General features: G+C 44.8%; 2 protein-coding genes across 2 annotated transcripts; both read left to right on the forward strand.

Moving 5' to 3' along the window:
• The first annotated feature begins 3,731 nt into the window (after nucleotides 1-3,731).
• On the forward strand, nucleotides 3,732-4,040 carry KRTAP17-1 (keratin associated protein 17-1). Its single transcript, XM_077163019.1, has one exon. The coding sequence runs from the start codon at nucleotides 3,732-3,734 to the stop codon at nucleotides 4,038-4,040; it is 309 nt and encodes a 102-aa protein (XP_077019134.1).
• Nucleotides 4,041-7,779: 3,739 nt separating this feature from the next.
• Nucleotides 7,780-9,606, forward strand: KRTAP16-1 (keratin associated protein 16-1). The gene is made up of 2 exons (XM_077163264.1): nucleotides 7,780-7,957; nucleotides 8,198-9,606. The coding sequence occupies exons 1-2, from the start codon at nucleotides 7,780-7,782 to the stop codon at nucleotides 9,604-9,606; spliced, it is 1,587 nt and encodes a 528-aa protein (XP_077019379.1).
• The last annotated feature ends 4,073 nt before the right edge of the window (nucleotides 9,607-13,679 follow it).

Raw genomic sequence — 13,679 nt, forward strand, 5'->3', positions numbered from 1 at the left:
AACAGTATATATATATATATATATTGTGCTACCATTTGTATAATGAACAAAAATATATCTATACTTCATCATCTGTATCTATCTCTATCATCTCTGTCTAATTAACTTTTTTTCCAATTTCTCTTTATGTATCTATCTACTATTTATTACTGATTTCTATTTGTCTATCTCTATTATATCATATCTGTCTATCTATCCATCCTTCCATTCATTTATCTAATCTATTGATCCATCTACCTCTCTACCAATCTGTCTACAAGCACCTATCTACCCATATACCTTGTTTTACTGTACTTTGCAGACGTTGTGTTTTCTACAAATTGAAGGCTTGTTGGCAACCCTGTATTGGACAAGTGTGTTGGTACTCCAATAGCATGTGCTCACTTAGTGTCTCTATGCCACTTTTGGTAATTCTTGCAGGTTTGAGAGGATTGACTCCAATTTTGGAAGAAGTTCTGTAGGTAAAATGCTATCAAACAACATCACATGCTACAGAGAAGTTTTTTGTGAAAGGAAGAGTTAATTGATGGGCAAATTCATTGTTCTCTTATTTTAAGACACTGCCACAGCCACCCCATCCTTCAGCAACTGTCACCCTGATCAGTCGGCAGCCATCAACATCAGGCAAGACCCTCCACCAGCAAAAAGGTTACAACTCACTGAAGGCTCAGATGTTGGTTAGCAGTTTTTAGTAATAAAGCATTTTTCTTCTTAATACTAAGCATTTGTAAATTAATTTTTAGACATAATGCTATTGCACACTTAATAGATAAAATATAATATAAACATAATTTTTATACCATTGGGTGTGCTGGTTTGAAACCCTAGAAAAACCATGTTCCTTTGACCCAAAATCTTGTGGCTACAGACCTACTGTGGGTGAGACCTTTAGGTTAGGTTGTTTCCATGGATATGTGACCCCACCCATTCCAGGTTGGTCTTAATCAGCTTTCTGGAGTCCTTTAAGAAGGAAACATTTTGGAGAAAAGTCAAACACATATGTTTGGAGATGCAGAAGGAAAACACCCCAGGAGGTGCCAGAAGCTGAGCGAGCCATTTGAAGCCAGACGCCAGGGGAGAAGAGCAGACATTGCCGTGTGACGTCCCGTGTGACAGAGGAAACCGGATGACAGCTGCCTTTCCTCCAAGACGGTGTCCTCTTCTTGGGACCTTAATTTGGATATTTTCATGGCTTTAGAAGTGTAACTTGTAACTTAATAAATCACCTTTATAATAGCCCATCCATTTCTGATATATTGCATTCTGGGAATTTTAGCAAACTGAAACACTAGAAAACCGAAAAGTTCATGTGAATTGCTTTATTGTGATATTCACTTTATTGTGGTGGCATCATACTGAACTTGTATTATCTATGAGATATGCCTGTATCCATCCATCTAATCTAATCTATCTATCTCTCCATCTATCTTTTATCATCAGCTGTATCTACCTACCCTCTATCTATAATTTCTTATATATGTATAATATACAATGTTTATCAGGCACTATGTGCCCAATCACTGTTCTAAGTGTTTTATATGGATATATTAACTAATTAATCTTCACAACAACCCTACAAAGTCTCAATGTAATAATAATTTATGATGATTTCCATTTTGTAGGTAAAGAAATTGGGGCACAGTGGGGTTAACCAGTAGTTTGGCTCCAAATCGCAGGCCTCTAACCTCTAAACCCCATTTCCAGCCATAGGAAGCTGTTAGCGTCAATCGCTTCCAGATGGGGGGGATGAGGGGGTGGTGGTGGTGGTGAGAGGGGAAATGTTGATTATACGCTCTTTTGTACCTTTTGTACTTTAAACCATGTGATTACATTACCGATCATAAAAAATTATGAAAATACGTGTCATGACCATTATCACGTTACAATCACACAGAGCTGTGGGTGGTGGAAGGAACTCTGGACTAGGAAACCGAGCATCTGGTTCCAGGTCAGACCCATCACTAACGCGTCCTCCCTGGGGCTCGCGATCATCTTCTGTAGAGCAGAAGGGCATGGGGTGACGGTTCTGGTGGTATTAGACTGTATCAGTCTTCCAACCTATTTCATAACCTGAGCCACCTGGGAACCTTAAAAAATTTAGGATTCTCAAATTCCATGAATACATATTCTGATTTAGCAGGATTGGGATGCAGTTGGGGAATCTGTATTTTTAAAAGCCCTCACCCGAGGCAATTCCGATATAAAGCCGGATGCAGATGCCCTTGGACCAGATGATCTCTTAAGGTTCCGCCCAGCTGTCAAATTCCATGTCCTGTGAAGGACTGAGAGTCCTATCAGATCTGAGGACCTCTGCCCTCCCCTCCTTCCCTGTCCTGCTTCTCGGCCCTTCTTAGAGGCTGCTGACCTTCTAGACCCATTTAAAAAGGAAAGGGAAATTAAAAGCGAGGCTGTGTCCATTGATGTAGATCGGCCCCTCATGCTCCCAGCTTCTCTGGATGCTGCATTCCAGAGGCTGAGCCTGCAGGTTCCAGGGCTGCCATTATCATTCCCAGAGGATGACATGGGACCAAAGCCCAAAATGGGGAAAGGAATTTCACCCCATCTCAGGATTCATACATGCCCCTGAATCCTCTGTGGATACAAGTCTCTTTCCAAAGGTGTTTTATTCCCTGGGATGATACTGGGAATTATGTATACTAAAATCATTCTGCCAGGTGGTCTATCAGATTGCATCTCAAAAAAAAAAAAAGGGTACAATATTTGTGTTTTAATTCAGTGTTTTGGATACTCAATGATCTGCCTCTCTCCTTCTTCTTTTCCTCCTTCTCCCCTTGTCTCATCTCCCTCCCTCCCTCCCTCCTTTCCTTCCTTCCTTCTTCCCTCCCTCCCTCCCTCCCTCCCTTCCTTCCCTTCTTTTTTCCTCTTTCTTCTCCTCTTCTCTCTACTCTTCCGCCTTTGCTTTCTTCTAGAAAGGAAAGGCATGAGTCTGGGACACGGTTGGTTCTGGACCTGCTCCCCAGCCCCTTTAGAGGGACGTATGATGCTCAATTCACTATGCACCCAAGAGAACCTGACTCCCCAGCCTCCTGTGGTTTTATGATGAGTCTCTCTTGATTTCACAGGGCAGTCATTACCTATAATTGATGCTCAGTGCCCAAGCCCAAACAAACGTGTGGCACACTCCTCATACCACACATGGGCACAAATATTTGCCTTACTCACATGGGCTGGGGTGAAGATGCCATTTCCATAGGAGAAACCACACGTCCAGAACTTCTACAGCAGCCGCTGCCTGAAACAGGAGTAACAGAAGCATCCAGCTTTTGCTGTTCTGGCTTTCCAGGACAAGCATACGCTGAAAAAGGGGTCAGCACCCAACTTGTCCCCAGTAATGACGTGGGAGACACCCGCCATCCCAGAGAGTTTGGCCCCGCCGCCGGCTTCCCCTTCCTGCCTGGGTTAATGACAGCAGGCTGATGTTTGCCATGATGACAGGCCTTTGGGAAGATGTATTTTTACCCTCTGGACAAATAGCAGCTGGGACGAGTGGGGCTTTTTTATGAGTTGAGGTACTCTGGACCAGAAAATAAATAGCCAGTTAATAAGACAGTCATATGGAAACTGACATAAATAATAACAAAGAAAACATCCTGTCCTCTGGTGGCAACACCCTGAAGTGAGGGGGTATAAAAGCTGCTGCTCAGCCGGCCACCGCCAGACTTGGGGAACTCTGGCCGCGCTCCTGACCTGCGACCTGACCATCCGGGACCATGGGGTGCTGCCCAGGGGACTGCTTCGGCTGCTGCCCTCAGGAGCAAGACTGCTGTGAGGTGTGCTGCTGCCAGCCCTCCTGCTGCGGCTGCTGCGGCTGCTGCGGCCCCTGCTGCGGTTCCGGCTGCGGGGGCTCCAACTGCTGCGGGGGCGGCGGGGGCTGTGGGGGTTGCGGGGGCTGCTGCGGGGGCTGTGGGAGCGGCTGCGGGGGCTGCTGCGGCGGCTGCTGTGGCTCCAGCTGCTGTGGCTCCAATGGGTGCTGTGGCCCCGTCTGCTGCCAACCCACGCCTGTGTGCGAGACGAAATGAAGACTTTGGTGACCACCCCTGGAGCCCACCCAGTGAAAGACTCCATCTGCTCCAGACGGAGACCCCCTTGTCTCCAGGACTTTCCAGGACCTTCCAGGACCTTCCATGCCTCCAAGACAGTGTCCTGCCTCCCATGCTATTTGCAGAGGAGGACTCATTCTCTAATGCCTGTCCTGGTGTTTCGAGGCACTGAGAACGAGAGTCAGGCTGGTGAGAAATAAAAACCCCGTCCCACCCCAGGGGATTCCCAGAAACCCGAAGGGTGATTCCCCGCGACTGCATTTTCACGAAACGAATGTCTTGTCGCTGGGCATTCTTTTATTCGCAATGTCTTTGGGACACGGACCCTTCTCTCCAGCTTTCTGCTACTTCGTTAACCTCTGAATAAATTCAGACATGCTGGCACAACTGAACTAGTTCTCTGCCTTTTCCTTCATCTTTATCCGTGGTCTGGGTCAGGAAAATTTACATGGCCATCAAACTAGGGCTTTTGAAACGTGGCTTGTGAATCACCTGCATCAGAATCACCTGGGTGGGGGGATGGGGGAATTAAAACTGGAGATTTAGGGGCTCTTCCTGAGATTTACGGAATAAGAATCCATAGGGGAGTGGCCTGGGAACCTGTGTTTTTTGTAAGAACCCCAGATAATCCTTATACACTAAAGTTCGAGCACTGCAGTGTAGACTAAAGTTCCCAGGGATGCGTGGGGTTCACTTGGGGAGTTTTTAAAAAGTCTCGATTCCTGAGCTTTATGCTGGAGACATACAAGCTCTAGAGTGGGCGCCCTGGCACCTGCATATTTCAGAGTTCATGGGGAAATGCCGATATGGGCCATGTTTCACCTCAAGGGCGGGGTGTAACTTCCTTCTGCATTACAGACCCCCTAAGGCAGAGGCCTTCAGGTCTGGTCAGAACTTTCTGGCAAAGTCAGGGTAGGAAGCTTTGGAAAACAAGTATGGTTCTGATCGGAAGGGGTTCCCATGGCAAAGCTTTGTGAAATCCCAGTTTCTAAGGATGTTCTGGGCAATCCAGTTTCTTTGCCCAGTCTCACATTTCAGTGAGGTTTTTTGGGATAGGTTCCCCCCCCACACCCCCAACAGGAACCAAATTCATTCCTTCTTCCTGAGTTCCAGGAATTAGAGGGGTGAGGGTATAGCTGCTGGATGACACCTGACTTAAGTTTTTGGGTATCCAAATGGAGAAGGCTTAAATTCAAAAGATCAATGTGATTCCACATCCTGCTGAATATGATATTTCCTTTTCCTCTTCTTTTGTTAGAGAAGTTGTAGGTTTACAGAAAAATCATGCCTGAAATATTAAGTTCCTATATAATACCCTATTATTAAAACCTTGCGTTTATGTAGTGCATTTGTTACAATTAATGACAAACATTTTAATATTTTTACTATTAAATATAGTCCATGGTTTATTCTAGAGTTGACTATTTATGTCATATAGTCATATGAATTTTTAAACATTTTTTATTTTGGTAATATACATATAACTTAAATTTCCCCTTTTAACCACATTCAAATAATAAGTCAGTACTATTAATTATGTTAATAATTTTGTGCTATCATCACCACCACCCCTTACCAAAACCTTTCCATCATCACAAATAGAAACTCTGTGCAATTTAAGCATTAGCTCCCCATTCTCTACCTCTGTTCTGGCCCCTAGTATCTTATATTCTAGTTTCTGAATTTACAGGTTGCTTATTCTAATTATTTCACATCAGTGAGATCATATAATTTTTGTCCTTTTGTGTCTTGCTTATTTCACTCAATATGATGTCCTCAGGATTCATCCACATTGTCACATGTATCAGAATTTTATTCCTTTTTATGGCTGAATAATATTTTATTGTGCATATATGTCACATTTTGTATATCTATTTATCAGTTGATGGGTGCTTGGGTTGCTTGCATCCTTTGGAAATTGTGAATAATGTTTCTATGAACAGAGGTGTGCAAATATCTGTTCAAGTACCTACTTTCAATTCTCAACACCTGGTATGTGTGAGACTGCCCAGTCGTATGATACTTTTCTACTTAACTTTCTGAGGCACTGCCAAACTGTTTTCCACAGTGGCTGCACCGTTTTGAATTCCCAACAACAACGCTCAAGTGCTCCTATATCTCTACAACCTCTGCAACACTTGTAGCTTTCTTTTTAAAAAGTAGTAGCTATTCAAGTGGGTATGAAATGGTATCTTATTGTGATTTCAATTTGCATTTCCCTAATAGCTAATGATACTGAGCATCTTTTCATGTGCGTTTTGGCTATTTGTGTGTCTTTGGAGAAATGGCTTTCACATCTTTTCCCCATTTTTAAATTAGGTTTTTGTCTTTTAGTTGTTTAATTGTAGGCCCTCTTTATATATTCTGGACATTAAACACTTATCGGATATCTGGTTTCAAAATGTTTTCTCCCGTGGTTGTTATTCTACTTTCCTGATAAAGTCTTTTGATGTGCAAAAGCTGTTAATTTTGATCAGGTCACATTTATCTATTTTTCTCTTGTTGCTTGTGCTTTGGATGTAACATCTAAGAAATTATTGCCAAACACCAGGTTCTGAAGATGTTTCTCTATGTGTTCTTGATAGTTCTGAATCCATTTTGAATCTGTTTTTTGTATATGGGTGTGCAGTGGGGGCCCACCTTCATCCTTTTGCAAATGGACACCCTGTTTTCCCAGCACCATTTGTTGATGAGGCTATTCTTTCCAAATTGAGTGGACTTGGCAAGCTTGTCAAAACTCAGTTGGTTGTAAGTGTGGGGGTTGTGAAGAAATCTACTGGATGCTTGGGGTGGGGATGGGTGAAGGGGAAAGGAGGGAGGAAAAGCAAAGAGGTGGAATCAGGTGGTTTCCAGGGGCAGTAGAATAAATCTTCTAGGGCAGGGTAAAGGCCAGCATCATGGGCTGAGCCTGGTGACATGTGGTTTTGACGAAGGAAGACTTCACAGAAAGGCTAGCCTGTTCAGGTGGATAAGGAAGAAGGGTAGCCTCGATCAGGGGCAGGCTGTGTGTGATCTATGGCAAGTGGCTTAAATACTCTGAACATCCCACCCCGATCCCAGTTTCTTCAGCTGGGAGAAGAAAGAATCCTTGCCTCATGAGATTACTGTTCATATTAAATATGATCATGGCTATAAAGCATGGTCATTCAAAATCCAGTGCAGATGCCACCTCCCTCCCAGAGCACATCACCTCTCCCCTCTTCTATCTCTGCACATCTATTGTTGAGCTTATTATCATCATGTCATGAGTTTGCTTGTCTGTTTGTCTGTCTGCTGCATAGTGAGATTCAGAATGGGCAAGCTGATCTTCATGTGGGCGTTTTCTGTGCCCAGTCCAGGGCCTACCACAGAGGATTTGAAGATGGATAAATTATAAGTTTATTTTTTCTTCCCCTGTTTGTGATGCTCAGAAACAGACCAACCAGCTTGGAGGCGATAATGCCTATTCTATGATGACCTGTAGCTCCAAGGATTCCAAATTTAGCAGGTCAATAAATAAACAGCTTCTTTATGGGTAGGTACACAACTTCCAGATCAACAAACCATGGCATAATAAGATGTTCCTTTGCAAACTGGCCCAAACAAAAATGAGGAAAAGATGCAGGGACCCAAAACAGCATGCACCAGCAAGGGAGTATAAAAGCAAGAAGGGCTTTAGAGTGCTGTCACAGTCAGCAGCTCCCTCTCAGCACTCACAAGGAAGCAGAGCATCTTCACCATGTCTGGCGACTGCTGTTCTAGGAAATGCCCCTCTGTGCCAGCCGTCTCGCTCTGCTCCAACGACGTGAGCTGTGGAGGGCCCATCTACTTGCCCAGTTCCTGCCGGAGCCAGACATGGCAACTAGTCACCTGTCAAGATAGCTGTCGATCAACTAGCTGTGGCCCACAATGCTGTCAACCTTCCTGTTCGGGGAGCAGCTGTGTTCAACCTGTGTGTTGCAAGTCTGTGATCTGTGAGCCCTCCTGTTCCGTGAGCAGCTGCACCCAACCTGTGTGCTTTAAGACTGTGATCTGCGAACCCTCCTGTTCGGTGAGTAGCTGCACCCAACCTGTGTGCTGTGAGGCCACCATCTGCGAGCCCTCCTGTTCCGTGAGCAGCTGCACCCAACCTGTGTGCTTTAAGACTGTGATCTGCGAACCCTCCTGTTCCGTGAGCAGCTGTGCCCAACCTTTGTGCTGTGAGGCCACCATCTGCGAGCCCTCCTGTTCCGTGAGCAGCTGCGCCCAACCTGTGTGCTGTAAGACTCTGATCTGTGAGCCCTCCTGTTCCGTGAGCAGCTGTGCCCAACCTGTGTGCTGTGAGGCCACCATCTGCGAGCCCTCCTGTTCCGTGAGCAGCTGTGCCCAACCTGTGTGCTGTAAGACTCTGATCTGTGAGCCCTCCTCTTCCGTGAGCAGCTGCGCCCAGCCTGTGTGCTGTGAGGCCACCATCTGCGAGCCCTCCTGTTCCGTGAGCAGCTGCGCCCAGCCTGTGTGCTGTGAGGCCACCATCTGCGAACCCTCCTGTTCCGTGAGCAGCTGCGCCCAGCCTGTGTGCTGTGAGGCCACTTCCTGCCAACCGGTTCTCTGTGTGCCCGTTTCCTGCCAGCCGGTTGTCTGTGAGCCCAACTGCTGCCCAGATGTCTGCACTGTGTCTAGTTCCTGCCAACCAGTGGTTTGTGAACCTGCTTGCTGTCAGCCGGTGTGCCCAACACCGAGCTGCTGTCCATCCATCTGCTCTGTGACCAGTAGCTCTCAGGCCGTCTGCTGTGACCCCAGTCCATGTGAGCCTTCTTGCTCAGAGCCTAGCATCTGCCAGCCAGCTAGCTGCATGGCCTTGGTCTGTGAGCCCATTTGTCTCCACCCTGTCTGCTGTGTTGCCAGCCCTTGTGAGCCACCTTGTGTCTCCAGCACTTGCCAAGAGGCCTCTAGTGTCTCCAGTATCTGTCAACCCATCTGCTCTGAGCCCAGTCCCTGCTCACAAAATGTCTGTGCGCCCAGTCCATGCCAGCCTACCCGCTATGTAGTCAAGCGCTGTCGGTCCGTCTGCTGTGAGCCTGTTTCCTGCACATCTACTTCCTGCCAACCTCTCTGTTGCCGTCCGGGGTCTTCAGCATCTGCCATCTGCAAACCAGCTTGCTCTAGGCCCACTTTCTACATCCCTAGTTCCTACAAACAGCCTTGCGGTACTTCAACTTCCTACCGTCCGATTTGCCGCCGAATCTACTCTGGACCCATCACGTACAGGCAGCCATACCTGACATCCATCTCCTACCGCCCTGCCTGCTACCGCCCCTGTTACTCCATCCTGCGCCGCCCAGCTTATGCCACTTCTTTGTCCTACCGCCCAGTCTGCTCCCGTGTGCCTTGTGCTGAGACTGACTCCTGTAAACGAGTTTGCAAGAAATCCACTTCTAGCCAACCAGACTGTGCTGAGTCAACTCCCTGCAAGTCGGAGGTCTCAGAGATGAGTCCCTGCGAGCCCACTGCTGCCAAACCTACCAGCCCAACAACCTGTGAGGCCTTGACCAGTCAACCTGCTGCCAGCAAGCCTGCTGACTCCTGAACTGATCTCAGTCCTGCAGAGCAAGTCACTAACTAGAGAGAAAACTTAACCGTACTACCAAAAGCTCATTCCTTATGACTTTGCTAGAACCTTTTTTTTCTTCTGCACCATCACTCACCATCTGCTTATGTTCCAATGAACTCACCAGAAATGTCAATAGTCTACTGGCCTAAATGAAGGTCTCTTGGGCATTGAGAGGGTGATGTCCTGGGTTTCTGTCTGCTGCTGTGCTGCCATCAAGCTGAGAAGAGCTACTTCACCATCTCAAGTCCCTCCTGGCATAAAATCTTTTCTGCTCTTAAGTGTGTGCTTCCTTACTGTGCTCCTATTCCTTAGTGGCTTCTTGAATGAGATAAAGGTATTTAACTGTAGAATAAACATGGTAAAGTTGAAGTGACACACTGTTCTCGTTGCTTTTGTTATTGCCATATTCTGATCAGCTGACTTGCTTTGTCTTCAAGAGCAGCTTTATCCACCCATCAAACCATCCATCCATCTGCCTATCCTAATAGCATTATTAGATAGCTCTTAGGTTCTAGGGACTGTGTTAGGCTCTAGGATTGAAAAGACAAAAGTTTCAGTCCTTGAGAAGGACATGACTCTTAGGTAGGGCAACAGACAATCATTGCATATCATTATGAAAATTGCTAGTATGGAGGTAGGAACAGCGTACTATGAAGTCAGTAGGGCATGGGGGAAATTAGGGAAAAATTCATGGGGAATGTCATGCATGAGTTGAGTTGTTCAGGGCAAATAGGAATTAGCTGGTTAAAAACAGAGACGAGCTTTTCAGGTTGAGGAAACATGTACAAATGAATGGGACTTGTGAGTAAACTGTTCATTAGATGAGGCTTGGGCATAGGTGCCTGTGGAGTGGTGAACCATGAGGTTAGATAAGAAGATAATGACCTGCTCATGATGGGCCCTGCATATGAGACAGGGGCATAAGAGGTTGGTTGTGGGGATGATATGAATGCATCGAGAGACTGGGTTTTGGAAATGTTCCTTTGGCATCATCTGAGGGCTGAATGGAGGGGCATGGTCCTGGATAGGCTGTGCTGGTTTGAAATTGTTGTGTACCCCAGAAAAACCATGTTCTTTAATCTTAATGCAATACTATTGGGTGTGATCTTTTTGATTAAGTTGTTTCCATGGAAATGTGACCCACTTAATTGTGGGTGGGAACTTTTGATTAAGTGGTTTCTATGGAGATGTGTCTCTACCCATTCAAGTTTGGTCACTTAGTGGCATCCTTTAAAAAGAAACCATTTTTGGGAAAAGCTTTAAAGCTAACACAGGCAGAGACCTTTGGAGATGAAGAAAGAAAACACCCCAGGGGAAGCTGTTTGAAATGAGAAGCCCAAGGCCTCAGCAGATACCAGCCACATGTCTTCTCAGCTGATGGAGTTGTTCTAGACCCATTGGGTCAAGGTATCTTTTCATGGATGCCATGGTTTGAACATTTTTATAGCCTTAGAACTGTGAACTTGCAACTTAAGAAATTCCCTTTTTAAAAGCCATTCCATGTATGGTATATTGCATTCCAGGAGCTTTAGCAAACTAAAACAGAAGCCAGTAGCTGGGGGTCCACAGTGGGATGTAAACAAGAAATGTGAGTCATACTTACAATTAGATTAGGAGGTTTCATGTGAACTGGTCTTTTGTGGGAGTTTATGTGCTCTCAGCCTCTAAAAGACATATTCTTTGTACAAAGTCAATTCATATCCTCTTACAATCTCAAAGGACCGAGTATCTTCAATGAAGTCACCCCCTACACTTAGTTCATGGAATGAAAGGTTATCCCTTGTCCTCAAGATGCAGCTTGTACTATCACAAGAATAGGAGACAGTAGACTAGGGCTTTCAACTGCAGCACTATTAACATTTTAGGCTGGATAATTCTTTGCTGTAGGGGGCTGCCCTGTGTATTATAGGAAGTTTAGCAGCATTTCTGGTTTCAATCCGATGCTAGCTGTACATCTTGAATTGTGACAACCAAAAATATCTCCAGTCATTGCCAAATATCCCCTGAGGGACAAAAATCACCCCTCTTCGAGAACCAGTAGGTTAGAAAATGATAGAGGGAGAAAGTCAAAAGTGAACTATATTCTACCCTTTGGAATTGGAGTTAATGCCTCATCAGGTCATTGGGATTTATCTCTGTTTCTTCCAAGAGTTGAGAAGAGTTGGCCAGGGTTTTAAATCTCTGTGCAAAGCACTGACACAGTGTTTCATATAAATCACAGCAATTCCGGAAAGTAATATTTCTTCTCCCCTCTTTTATATGAAAAACTATTCAAATGCCCATCAACAGAAGCAAGTGAACTACGGCATATTCATATAATGGAATATTATACAGCAATGAAAATGAAAAGCCAATAACTAGCAAAACAACATGGGTGAAACTTAGAAAGATAACAGGCCCCAGAAAATTACATACATACCTAATGCTCAAAAACAGCACACACATGTGCATACGTCCAAATACATATGCATATCATTTTATATACATTATGTGTATATGTATATGTGTGTGTGTGTGTGTGTGCACATGCATGTAGGGGAGGATAAACACAAAATCAAAATTCAGCATAGTCACAGCTGGTAAGTAACATACTAAGGGCAAAAACCCAATCCTGTCTAAACTCTGTGATTTTTATGCATCACCATATTTTTTGATATGGTCACAACAGCCTTGGTGATCTTTAGTGTCTTAAGCCACAACAAAGTGGACCTTTTGTCTATTGATGGGTTTCTTTAAGAAGAAGGGAAACAAGAGCAGAATCACTTAAAGAAAAATGAATGTAAATATGGATTGCTTTAAAACATAAAAAGTGGATACAGGGAATAGGCACATTTTCCAGACTGAAGTCAACATGCTCTTTAAATGTATTCATGTTTTGATTTTGATTGACCTATTTTGTAGGAACAAACTATCTGTTTTTGGGAAACAAGGAGTGTTTGGGTATAGATATTCAGAAATAAATTTGTGCAGGTATCTTGTAATTGCCGAGATGCCAGAATGAAGAGAGCTAAGACAGAAGACAAAGGGAGTAATGATATAAAAAGCAATTCTAGAGGAAAGGCATTTTAAGGAAAAGGGAAGGGTTTTCCAGGCGTCGTTCAGATCACAAAAATTTCTCTTGCTTTTAAAACGTGGGTAAGGAAAGTGCAAAAGAGAAAGCATTTTGTAACTGGTACTTTGTAAAGTATTTCCAGAATTCCCAGCATTTTCAGTAATTTATGAGGCAGAAAATACAAACAAACGTATGAGCAATAGCAGTGAAGTTGATGAAATCTCAGTGCTTTGAAGACTTGGGTAACTGGCGATCTTGTCCAGCAGACCAAGTTGCTAGCAGACCCGTAAACTGAGATCAGCCCTGTCCGGCTCCCAGAGCCATTCTTTTCCACTCCCTCACGCATGCCCAGTGTGAACTGGGCCAGGTTGTGGATCCGCGCGGGAAACTAACTGGTGGTTCAGGGCCAGCAGAGGCCCAGAGGAAGAGGAGCAGGAACAGGAGGGCCATTCATGAATTCTTCCCAGAAGGGATTGATTTAACCCTAAAACCACTTTGCAATGATATCTTTATATGGCTTTTGGCTGCTGCATTTTATATGTATAGAAGTCATATATTGTTGGTTCCATAGCATGAGTTCAATCCTTCTTGATAAATATTTTGCAGTGCTTTAAATTGCCAAGTTAAAAAATTATCTGTGGGTGCATTGATAAACAGAGATAAGTTCTCATGCCAGCTTGACTCAGCTATGATTACAGCCACTGGGGTGAGAGATGCTCCCCAACAGGGGTCTGGACAGCCTACCTGTAGCCAGCACACTGCTGTGCAAGCATCAGTCTTCAGTTGGCGTATTAGAGATACACAACATCCCCCACCCAAGTTAGAAGATCTAGTAGATGGTTAAGATCACAAGTTTGGGGCAGGCCACTGTGGTTCAGTGGCAGAGTTCTTGCCTGTCATGCCAGAGACCTGGGTTTGATTCCTGGTGCCTGTCCATGCAAAAAAAAAAAAAAAAAAAAAAAATCACAGGTTTGGGGGGTCAGACAAACCTATATTT

This window comes from Tamandua tetradactyla, chromosome 6 (assembly GCF_023851605.1).
Source record: "Tamandua tetradactyla isolate mTamTet1 chromosome 6, mTamTet1.pri, whole genome shotgun sequence".
In the NCBI taxonomy this organism is placed as follows: Eukaryota; Metazoa; Chordata; class Mammalia; order Pilosa; family Myrmecophagidae; genus Tamandua; species Tamandua tetradactyla.

Coding starts and splice junctions, on each gene's coding strand:
- KRTAP17-1 (XM_077163019.1), top strand. CDS start 3,732: ATGGGGTGCTGCCCAGGGGACTGCTTCGGCTGCTGCCCTCAGGAGCAA.
- KRTAP16-1 (XM_077163264.1), top strand. CDS start 7,780: ATGTCTGGCGACTGCTGTTCTAGGAAATGCCCCTCTGTGCCAGCCGTC. Junction 7,958..8,197: donor CTGTGGCCCACAATGCTGTC/AACCTTCCTGTT, acceptor CTGTGATCTGCG/AACCCTCCTGTTCCGTGAGC.